We start from the raw sequence: 12,090 nt of genomic DNA, 5'->3' as shown, positions 1-12,090 counted from the left end.
TGCCATTTTATCACAGCAGCTGAATGTTTGTAGCTCCAAAACCCAATGCCACTAGAGGGCGATGTTTGGAAAAACCACTGTAAATGATAATCAACATTTGTCTGCAATATAATAAAGCATTTCCCACCAAAATAAGCCATATGAAGAGGATGTAGGGAGAGGGTAGGGGGTGGGGAAGCTGCTTAGTTTTGAGGGGGTGGGGGGGGAGGTAGTTGGGGAATGAAAGGGTTGGGGGACAAGCAAAAAGAGACAAACTAAGTTGCAAAAAAAAAATGTTTTATTTAATAAATACTATACAGAAAAAGCAAAAAGAAAATGGCGACAATTTATAGTATTTTGGGGGAAAATTTGAAAAAATAAATGTTTGAAGTCCGAATTGATAGCAGCCTGATTGGAGGAGGGGGGGATGGGTAGCGATTGTTTGGTCCACTGATTTGGTGGGGTAAACTTTTGGGGGTACAGAGGAGTGGGGGGAGGGGGTTAGTGTTCAGTTTACAGAAGAAACACAAACAAATGTTTTACGGTCACAATACCTCAAAATAACATTTATTTGAAAAAAAACAAAAAAAAGTAATATAAATCATTTAGTCATACAGGGGTGGGGGAAGGGAATGGGGGAAGCCCAAACGAGGGGCTTAATAGAAAGCTGTATGCCTCCTCCCTGCCCGGGGACCCCTGGGGGGGGACCGCCGTAGACAGAAAGGTGTTTTTTGTATTTTCAGTTATACTATTTTTTTGTTCTTTTTTCGTTAAATCTCTGGTGGGGGACCTCAGATGAGATCCGCCACGTTCATCGGCATCTCTTCAACGGTTGTGTTGTAAAAAGTCTCAATGTCCTTCAGGGTGCGCTTGTCTTCCTCGGTCACCATGTTGATGGCGACACCTTTCCTACCGAAACGACCGCCTCTGCCGATCCTGAGAAAGAGGGGAGCAGCATATGAGAAAGAGGGGGGAGCAGCATATGAGAAAGAGGGGGGAGCAGCATATGAGAAAGAGGGGGGAGCAGCATATGAGAAAGAGGGGGGAGCAGCATATGAGAAAGAGGGGGGAGCAGCATATGAGAAAGAGGGGGGGAGCAGCATATGAGAAAGAGGGGGGGAGCAGCATATGAGAAAGAGGGGGGGAGCAGCATATGAGAAAGAGGGGGGGAGCAGCATATGAGAAAGAGGGGGGGAGCAGCATATGAGAAAGAGGGGGGGAGCAGCATATGAGAAAGAGGGGGGGAGCATATGAGAAAGAGGGGGGGAGGGGGGGAGCATATGAGAAAGAGGGGGGGAGCATATGAGAAAGAGGGGGGGAGCATATGAGAAAGAGGGGGGGAGCATATGAGAAAGAGGGGGGGAGCATATGAGAAAGAGGGGGGGAGCATATGAGAAAGAGGGGGGGGAGCATATGAGAAAGAGGGGGGGAGCATATGAGAAAGAGGGGGGAGCATATGAGAAAGAGGGGGAGCATATGAGAAAGAGGGGGAGCATATGAGAAAGAGGGGGAGCATATGAGAAAGAGGGGGGGAGCATATGAACACATCAAGGTTCATAGCTGGGGGTGTAGGCCATGTTTAAGTTGCGAAACGCGACTTTACAGCGTTAATCGCGGTGGAGCATGGTCCCGATTCATCTCCCAAGAGCCTACTGTCCGCATCCAGCATGGAGGCTGGTCAGAGAGGGTGCCCTTGGGTACAACATACATCATAGATGGCAACTTACCTGTGAATATAGTTTTCTCTGTTTGTTGGCAAGTCATAGTTAATGACCAAGGAGACCTGCTGGACATCAATTCCTCGAGCCTACATGAAGGAAACAAAGGGGTTAACTCAGACGAAAAGGCGTCATGTCACTGGTCTCTAGTGAATGGATAGGCTGTATTCTCAGTGGCGTCACTGGTCTCTAGTCAATGGGTAGGCTGCATTCTCAGTGACGTCACCGATCTCTAGTGATGGGATAGGCTGCATTCTCAGTGACGTCACTGGTCTCTAGTGATTGGATAGGCTGTGCAGTCAGCAACACTCACCAGCAGATCTGTAGTAATGAGGACACGACTGGACCCGGATCGGAACTCCCTCATAATGACGTCTCTCTCCTTCTGGTCCATGTCTCCGTGCTGGAAATAAAGGGTGATATGTTAGAACACACCCCCGGTTGATGTTATTCATGTCCCCATGGCATGAACCAGCCAACAGTCACAAGTGCTGTACTGGGATGAACATGGGTGGACTCTATACCCCAGTCAGATATAAGACTACACGCCACGTGACGTGTCCTTGCCCAGTGATCCGGGGAGACGTTAGAACATATTGGAAGACTCACCAGAGCGGATACAGTGAAGTCTCTTGCGTGCATCTTCTCCGTCAGCCAGTCCACCTTCCGGCGGGTGTTTATAAAGATGACGGCCTGTGTGATGGTGAGCGTCTCGTAGAGATCGCAAAGAGTGTCCAACTTCCACTCCTGAAAAGACAAACCAGTTGAGGATCACAACCACCACAACTGAGGTACAAAACAAAGTGAGGGGCCAGCTGCTGCCCCAAGGCGAGGGACTGTCCCCACAGCATGAACCAGCTGACAGTGACTGAGCGGCTGCGCTGGGATGAATATGGGGTTGTATTATATACCCCTGTCAGATATAAGAATACACGCCATCACGTGACGCATCCTTGCCCAGTGACAGGGAAGGGGGGGAGGAGTTATTGCTAGGGAGACACCCACCTCACGCTCCACGTTGATGTAGAACTGCCGGATACCCTCCAGAGTCAGCTCTTCCTTCTTCACCAGGATACGGATCGGGTCCCTCATGAACTTTTTCGTCACCTCCAACACATCAGAGGGCATGGTGGCTGAGAGCAGCACCACCTGGGACAAAGACAACACCAATTATTAGGTGCCTCTCCAATGGCAAGCAGAGATTCCATGAATAATAATAAAAAAAAGGTTGCTTTCAGACAAAGTGGTGTGATCATATCCCAGACTCCTCTGCGGCAGACTGTCCTGGCCGGCAAGACGCAGACCAGAGAGCTGCCACAAGAGGGAGACGTGGGCTTCAGATGACACGCATGGGATATCATCATTAAAGCAGCCTATGTTAGTGCCCACTACCAGAACAACTCCAACCTGTGCCAATGGCATCACTCAGACTTGACCAAGCCATAAGGCTCAGACCCTCATGCAAAGGCCTCTCACCCCAGCAGAACATATCCCAAGGTTGATCTTCCACCCCCCCCCAGGCATTATGAGACCCCCCCCAGTTAATAAAATTTCACAACTGTCTCCTTACCTGAGCGTTACTGCTCAGCTTCTGGAAAATATCGTAGATCTGGTCCTTGAAACCTCGACTCAACATTTCATCAGCCTCGTCCAGAACGAACATTTTAATGTATTTGGGAGCTGGAAAGGAATACAAGGTGGGTTAGACAGTGCGGAAAGCCACCATACACCCCTCAACAAGCAGAAACGGGGGGGGGGGGGGGAGCTTCATCTCCTAGAACCCCTCAGTAAGGTTTGTCCCCACAGCATGAACCAGCTGACAGTGACCACACAGCTGTGCTGGGATGAATATGGGGGTCACTCTGCCCCCGTCAGATATAAGACACACATCACGTGATGCGCCCTTGCCCAGTGACAGGGGGAGGGTGGGAAACGCACTGGCACCTGGATAGATACTTACACAGGTATCGCCTGTTCAACATGTCGAATACTCTCCCTGGAGTGCCGACCACTATGTGCGGAGCTTCCGACTGCAGCTTTTGTACCTCCGCTCGCACGTTGGTGCCGCCAATACAGGCGTGACACCCGGCGCCCATGTAGTCTCCCAGCGCCATCACCACCTTCTGGATCTGGAAGAAAAAACAGGCGATGTCAACTAAATCCATGAACACTGTATTAATAGTTGTAGTCTTGGTTTGAGCCAGTAGGTGGTGCTGCAGGCCGCTTTTAATGTTTTCGAAGGGACCAACAAGCCCCTTTGATGTAAAGCGGACCAGTTAGAGCTCATACTAAGTGCACCCACCTCATCCACACACCTCACCGTGCCAACAGGAGTCCCTATAACTCTCCAGGTGGAAACCATCCAGATCACACTTTCAACCACGAGTCTGCTCACCAACAGGGGGTGATGCCCCCCTGCCCTTCACAATCATCCCCACACCAGGAGAAGTCCCATCCAAACATCAGTCTGTACTCACCTGCTGGGCCAACTCTCGGGTTGGGGCCAAGACAAGGGCTTGTGTGGCCTTCATATCCAGCTCAACTTGCTGGAGGATGGAAATGGCAAATGTGGCTGTTTTCCCAGTTCCAGACTGAGCCTGAGCGATGACATCATAACCTGCAGAGAGACCGCAAGCTTACTACGGCTGCACTAGCCCACATGTTTAACCTCCCTTTATATGAACATCTAGGAATGGCCAGAAACTATGGGTGGGTCCCAAAAGCAAGGACAACTCTTCTAGGAGAAGGTCAGGAAGCTCGCTTTACAGCTGGCTGGGAAAAACATTAGAGAGCCTGCAAGGAAAACCTCTGTTTTTATGTGGAAAGTTCCCTATGCTGCCCAGACTCCACTATTTGTTCTAATGCAACCCAAGTTTACTGTGTCATGCCCAGGGGGATGCAACCCATGCATGCCATACCAAGCCCAGGGTGACATAACCCAAGTGTGCTGTGCCAAGCCCAGGGAAGTGACAGAGGAAACCCAAAACAGACCTCGACTGCATGCAACCCCCAAAACTCAGCTCCATCCTTCCAGGAGGCAACAAGAGCTGCGTCCCACCAGAAAACTCATGCAGACCACTCACAACCACCCTGGAGAGGACAGAGCGGTGTGTGCTGCACAATGGAGCTGAACACAGTTCTATGGGATAGTTCTGCAGAATGATAAAAGACATGGGGGAAGTCCACTTACCCTTGATACAAGGTAGAATAGCTCGCTGTTGGATAGCAGACGGTTTCTCAAAACCATAGGCGTAAATCCCTCTCAGGAGAGACTCTGACAGGTTCATATCGTCAAAACTGTCCACCACCTCATTCCAGTTACTCTGTGGAGAAAACAGAAGAAGGATTTAGCTGGCAGTCCCATCACTACAACCCCCACAATCTCAGGGCTTACTGACACCACAACATCTCCTGAACCTATCTAGGACCCCAAAGAGCCAGTTACCACTAGACTTGTGAAGGAACCCAAAGAACCCCCTTTCCCCCCCACCAGTAAGGTTTGTCCCCACAGCATGAACCAGCTGACAGTGACCACACAGCTGTGCTGGGATGAATATGGGGGTCACTCTGCCCCTGTCAGATATAAGACACACATCACATGATGCGCCCTTGCCCAGTGACAGGGGGGAGGGTGGGAAATATGCCAGCCCCTGGATACCACTAGACCTCTGAAGGAACCCAAAGATCGAGTCCCCACAACTCATCTACAGTGGGTCACCATCACACCTGCATCATTTACTAAAAACACTGCCAACTCATACTGAGAGTGCAGGCACCTGTAGAAAAAAAAATGCAGTGTTTTGGTGTGAATGGGCCCTCATTCAGCCACAGGATTCCTGAGGTGACTACTACCACAAAACATCCATCAGTGAACATGATGAATACCAAGTGAAGTTCCCTCCCATCATAAGATAACAGCATGTCCTAAGTTCACCAATAACAGTCTTTGCCATATGGAACTCCAAGAACGTCTTTAATTATGACCTGTGTCCCGAGTTAAATACCATTAGGTGGAGGGCATGAAGACAGAAAATTGACAAAAAAAACCCACACAAGACCACCACTTACCTCAATGATACCATCGGGCTCCATACCTTCGGGCCCATTGTCTCTAGATCTTTCTCTAGAAAGAAAAAAAAAAAAAAAAAAAAAAAACACTTGTGAAAAAAAAGGCACATCCTATGTATGTATGCATGCATGCATGCATGTATGCATGTGAAGACTGACAAGATGACACTTGACCAGTAATGGTACACAGATTTTTTTTTTTAATTTGTAAAGCCTATTGGGTCCTTCCCCACCCACAATGATGTGAGCTCAGAGAAGTCACCCTACATGCCCCCACCCACATGACTGACCACCCGAGCTTGGCATCTGGGCCACCGGTCAAAGATTGAACCAGCCAAGTTGAGTTCAGCTGGGGCTCACTGAAAGAACCAGCCATCACTCAACCCCTGGAGGAACCCAAAGAGAACCAGCCATCACTCAACCCCTGGAGGAACCCAAAGAGAACCAGCCACCACTGAACCCATTAAGGAACCCAAAGAGAACCAGCCACCACTGAACCCCTGGAGGAACCCAAAGAGAACCAGCCACCACTGAACCCCTGGAGGAACCCAAAGAGAACCAGCCACCACTGAACCCCTGGAGGAACCCAAAGAGAACCAGCCACCACTGAACCCCTGGAGGAACCCAAAGAGAACCAGCCACCACTGAACCCCTGGAGGAACCCAAAGAGAACCAGCCACCACTGAACCCCTGGAGGAACCCAAAGAGAACCAGCCACCACTGAACCCCTGGAGGAACCCAAAGAGAACCAGCCACCACTGAACCCCTGGAGGAACCCAAAGAGAACCAGCCACCACTGAACCCCTGGAGGAACCCAAAGAGAACCAGCCACCACTGAACCCCTGGAGGAACCCAAAGAGAACCAGCCACCACTGAACCCCTGGAGGAACCCAAAGAGAACCAGCCACCACTGAACCCCTGGAGGAACCCAAAGAGAACCAGCCACCACTGAACCCCTGGAGGAACCCAAAGAGAACCAGCCAGCACTGAAACCTCAAAGGAACACAAGACTTCTGAAGGAACAAACCCCCTCCCCTCAGTTAAGGTTTGTCCCCACAGCATGAACCAGCTGACAGTGACCACACAGCTGTGCTGGGATGAATATGGGGGTCACTCTGCCCCTGTCAGATATAAGACACACATCATGTGATGTGCCCTTGCCCAGTGACAGGGGGTGGGTAAATATGCCAGCCCCTGAAAGAACCTGGCACCACTGACCATACGAAGAAACCCAGAGAACCAGCAACCACTGAAGCCAAAGAGAACCAGTCACCACAACCTATGAAGGAACCAAAGAACCACACAGGAACCCAAAGAGAACCAGTCACCACTGAACCCATAGAAGAATCCAGAACCAACCACCACTGGAAGAACCCCAAGAGAACCAGCCTTCAATGAAACCTCAAAGGAACACTAGACAGTCAACCCCTGAACCTAAAGAAACCTAAAGAACCAGTCACCACTGAACCCATGGGACAATAGTCAATGTTAATTTTGGCAATTTTCGATTTAGTCTTAGGACTAAAACGTTTTAGTCCCACTTTAGTCTTCTGTAATAGTTTTAGTTGTATTTAGTTGACTAAAATCTAATGGGTGTAGTTAAAAATTGTAATACATTAGTTAATATTTCTCTACACTTTCCAAACTCATACTGCCGGAGTGAAAAAAACCATGTTATTTAAGGCATTGAGGTATGACTACACTACAGACCAGTGTTAATTTTGAAGTCAAATTTCAATTTAGTTTTGTCTAAACTAAAAAGCCATTTTAGTCCCATTCTAGTCATCTCAATTGTTTTTGCCGTAGTTTATGCGACTAAAAAATAGTATGAATTTAGTCGATGAAACACTGTAGTCACCACTGAACCTACAGTGATGGGGAACCTTGGTGCCCCAGATGTTTTGGAACTACATTTCCCATAATGCTCAACTACACTGCAGAGTACATGATCATTGGAAATTTAGCGCCAAAACATCTGGGGTGCCAAGGTTCACCATCACTGCTATAGAGGAACCCCAGAGAGAACCAGTCATCACTGAACTAATGAAGGAACCCAAAGTGTACCAGTCAACGCTAAACCTACAGAGGAACCCAAAGCCCACCTGAGATGTAGGTTTGCCCTCTGCCTGGCCACACACCATCAATAAAAGCAGAGGTCCACCCTAAAGTGGACCTTCCGCTCATTGGAATCCTCCCCCCCTCTGGCGCCACAATTGGCACCTTTCTGGGGGTGCAGGTACCTGTACAGCACAGGTATCTGCACCCACTTCCAGGATAGCTCTCTGCGGAAAGGGGCGTAGATTACGCCCCTTCCCAAAAGTCCCCCACTGCCTGCTGGGAAACACAAAGATCCCAGAGGCAGCGGGACCATCCTTATTGCGCAGCGCGATTTGCACATGCGCAGTAGGGAACCGGGAAATGAAGCCGAAAGGCTCCACTTCCTGATTCCCATACCCAAGATGGCGGCGGCAGCACCCGAGAGACGATCGAGAGATCGGCTTCGGGTGCCGACATCGCAGGCGCGCTGGGCGGGTAAGTGTCACTATTTTAAAAGTCAGCAGCTGCAGTATTTGTAGCTGCTGGCATTAAAAAAAAAAAAAAAAGTGTGATCAGGCAGCCAACAGGACAGCAACCATCAGATCCCAATGGCCCTTGCAATGACACTTGTGTTTCTAGAACAGGTCCACTTTAAAGGGGAACTGCAGAAGTTTTTATCCTATACAATAAAGACCATTTAGACAAAATTCTTCATGCTAGGCCACCCCAAAAGCCCAGCACTAGATCTGGACCTACATTTCCTGAAAGATCTAGATTTGAGGCTGAGCGCTTCCTCCGACCATGCCATTATGTGATTGGGGGGGGGATATACAATTACTGCTAGTAGAGTGATAATACAAAGGGCTGTGGGTGTCACTAGAGGACAGTAGATAAAGACTACAAGATGGCTAAAACAGCCAACTATACCTTAAAAATGTCAAAGTCTCAAATCTGATCACATCTTAAATTTATGGAATTCTCAAATCAGTCAAGCAGACATCTTCATAAAATCACAGGCTGACTGCCTTTACAGCTCCTATGGTAGGATTTTGGAAAATGTGGCCTGTCCGTGACCATGGAGGAAGGTTTTGAGATGCTGTTCTAGGAGGCCATGACAACCAGAAATGTTACAGAACAGAGGAACATTGTACACCTGGAGCCCGAGATCTAATCCAGGACCCCCATGACAGTGTACAGCCTTGGATCCCACCCAGGACCTCGATTGGTGGCTGTCTACGGCCTCCCCGGGATCCGATACCGGGGCCCAGTAGCAGGCCTCAATGACGTAGATACATCTCAGGCCGGCTGCACAGGAGGAGTTAATAGACCGAGGACATTTTCCAGGGGCGGAGCGGCCCCGGGAATGTATGACAGCGTGACGTCACACAGGCTGAGAACATTGGGCGGATACCTGAGACACGCCAGGGTTGTACAGGACCCCCACCCTCCCCCCGGCTGGAGCCCAGTGATAACCCATCCCCCGGCTTAGTCATACCGCTGACGAATGCACATTGTGTAACCCCTGCAGGGCTGACAGTGAGCGCCTAGAACCATCGGGGACAGAAGACTGGAAAGAGCCAGGGGTCATGTGACCCACCACCAGGTCCGACCTATGTCATCTATAGACCACAACCAGCCCGGGGGGGGGGGGGGGGGGGGGGGGGGGGGGAGACACACGACTACCTCCCCAGAGATGATCAGCTGGGTAACATACAGAGTACACGCCACTCCATAAGCTATATGGAGACTCATTATTCAAGTCCCCCAAGACATGCTGGGGGTTGTAGTCAGTACACATTGCATAACCCTGCATCCATCCTTAGTGATGGGAGTTGTAGTACCTCAGAATGGACGACATTGTGTCTCATCACCTGGAAAGGAATGTGACCCCCCACCATTACCTAAACTTCACCCAATGAGACCACTCACCATCCACACTGGGAGTAGTAGTTCTACATATCCGCCTCCCTATGGTTAGAACCACAGGAAGGCCTTATATGTCCAATTATCGGAGGTATATATATACAAACGCTATGGTACCCCAACCCAAGCTGTAGTCCATACAACTACCATGAAAAATGTAAAATTATCCTAATCACATCCAGGACATGCTGGGAGTTGTAGTCCACCCCATTAGGCCTCAGCACTAAATGCAGCCTTTCCATAACAGAATCAGCCATGATGGGAGTTACACTGCTCAGTACACTACACTGAGTGCTAGAGGGCCCGACTAGGGGTTGTAGTCCCCCATAAACCAGAATCATACAGGGAGGTTGTAGGCCTCAGTGCTATACATCAACCCCTATAGTGCCATGCTGGGGGGGGGGTTGTATTCCTCACAAAACAAAATCAGTCATGCTGGGCGTTGTAGTCTTAAGTGATATATACGGCCATGCTGGGGGAAGGGGGTTGTAGGCCCCCATAAGCCAGAATCAGTCATGCTGGGGGTTGTAGTCCTCAGTTTATATTGCCCCATATAGGGCCATGTTGAGGGCTGTAGTCCGCGTAAAACAGTCTACAGGGGTCTAGGGGGGTGATGTCTAGTAATGAGGGTGGTGCATGGCTGATTCTATATTATAGGACACTGTAGACATCACCCCCCTATGTGGCCATACTGGGGGTTGTAGTAGTCAATACTGTCTGTCACCCCCCCCCCTGAATCAGCCATGCTGGGGGTTGTAGTAGTCCCCCATACACCGCCCTTTATAGGGCCATGCTGGCAGCCATCGCCATTACTAGATGTCACCCCCTAGAGGGCCATGTTGGGAGTTGCAGTCCCCTCTAATAAAGAACCAACCATGCCATCAGTCCTCGGTATGAACTGTAACCCCCCCCCCCATAGTGCCATGCTGGGGGTTGTAGTAGTCCTCTACCGTATATCGCTCCCTAGAGGGCCATACTCCACAATATAGGCTCAGCCATGCTGGGGAGTTGTAGTCCTCTATAGGGCCATGCTGGCGGTAATCTTCCTCAGTACTGTACATCGCCCCCTAGAGGGCCACGTTAGGGGTTGCAGTCCCATAAGATAGAATGGTCCATGCTGGTAGTCCTCCATACCATAAATCGCCTTTAGGGCCATGCTGGGGGTTGTAGTAGATCTCGGTATATCAACCCCTAGAGGGCCATACACCTTAACATAGAATCAGCCATGCTGGGGGCTGTAGTCTGCCATATACCACCCTCATAAGGCCATGCTGAGGGTTGTAGTTCTCCACACCCCACCCCCTAGAGAGCCATGCTGGGGGTTGTAGTCCACACACCACCCTTTATTGGGCCATGCTGGGGGTTGAAGTCCTCCTCAGGTACTGTATGTCGCCCCCTATATGGCCATGCTGGGTGGTTGCAATCCCCATAGTATAGAAGGTTCCATGCCGGTAGTCGTAGTCCTCCTGTAGGGCCATGCTGGGTGTTGAAGTCCTCCGATGTATGATGGATTCTCCCCTCCTCCCCCCGGGGTCCACGTGCAGCACCGGAAGTGTCCGCCATCTTAGAGGAAAGTTTCCCCCTCCCCATCCCGGCGGCCATCTTGTCTCTCTCACCCCCCCTTCCCCCACACCCGGGTGTCGGTGCGCCCACGTGCACCGGGCGGAGGCCGCCATCAGAGCCGGGAGATGGGGGAGGGGAGCGCACACGGAAAAGTGCCCGGTCTAGTGAGGGTTGTATTTCTTCCCCTTTCCCCCCCAGGTTCGGGTGATATGAAGGTCGGAGGAGAGGGAACACTCCACACCGAATATACCTCACCCGACTCTCTGTATGTCCCGCCACCCACACCGTGTGCGCCCTTCCCAGAGGGCCCCGCCGCCATTATCGCCGTCCCCTAACACTCACCGGTTATCGTAGCTCGCAGACATCCTCAGAGCGGAAGCTTCTTCGTAGCCGGTGACCGCCTGTTATATACCCACCTGGGAGCCACGCCCTGACGCGCTGCCATTGGCCGGCTGCCTGCGACGTGGGACGTGCTTTTCAGTGCTTCTCATCCCTGATTCGGCGGCGGGCCCGCCACTCAACCCGGCGGCCGACCGGCTCGGAGCGCCATTGGCCGGGATCGGCGGAGGGGAAGGGATACGCCCCCGGATGGCGAAGGAGCCTTTTCTTCGACCACCATCCCCCCACGAAGACGTAACTCATTGGTCGGCCACGCGCACGTGACTCCCTTACTGCAGAGACCAAGCCCGCCAAGTATCTCGCCCGCTCATTGGCCGGGCCGCCTGGCAGTCACCCGTGCCCGGGGTAGGATTGGCGGGCCGGTACGTCGCTCTGCGCTTCCGGGCGCCTCATTGGCTGCGAG

The 12,090-nt window shown here is 51.0% G+C and overlaps 1 protein-coding gene and 1 non-coding gene across 3 annotated transcripts; both read right to left on the bottom strand.

Moving 5' to 3' along the window:
- Nucleotides 1-255: 255 nt before the first annotated feature.
- LOC143961908 (eukaryotic initiation factor 4A-I) lies at nt 256-11,745 on the bottom strand. Of its 2 annotated transcripts, none has more exons than XM_077471242.1 (11): nt 11,631-11,745; nt 5,766-5,820; nt 4,888-5,020; nt 4,175-4,314; nt 3,658-3,826; nt 3,268-3,377; nt 2,703-2,846; nt 2,307-2,444; nt 2,011-2,100; nt 1,707-1,786; nt 256-915 (listed from the first exon to the last, which is right to left on the bottom strand). In XM_077471242.1, the coding sequence occupies exons 1-11, from the start codon at nt 11,651-11,653 to the stop codon at nt 771-773; spliced, it is 1,227 nt and encodes a 408-aa protein (XP_077327368.1). In that variant the 5' UTR covers nt 11,654-11,745; the 3' UTR covers nt 256-770. The 2 variants fall into 2 exon arrangements, with proteins under 2 accessions (XP_077327368.1, XP_077327367.1); XM_077471241.1 differs by lacking the exon at nt 11,631-11,745 and adding an exon at nt 11,175-11,218.
- On the bottom strand, nt 2,928-3,067 carry LOC143965220 (small nucleolar RNA SNORD10). The gene has a single exon (XR_013271599.1). It is a non-coding gene; the product is annotated as a small nucleolar RNA SNORD10 (small nucleolar RNA).
- Nucleotides 11,746-12,090: the final 345 nt, after the last annotated feature.

The sequence above is a fragment of the Lithobates pipiens genome, unplaced genomic scaffold, assembly GCF_037356315.1.
Source record: "Lithobates pipiens isolate NorthernLeopardFrog02 unplaced genomic scaffold, aLitPip1_a1.2 Scaffold_8, whole genome shotgun sequence".
NCBI classification, from domain to species: domain Eukaryota; kingdom Metazoa; phylum Chordata; class Amphibia; order Anura; family Ranidae; genus Lithobates; species Lithobates pipiens.
This window is presented reverse-complemented; position numbering and strand designations above follow the sequence as displayed.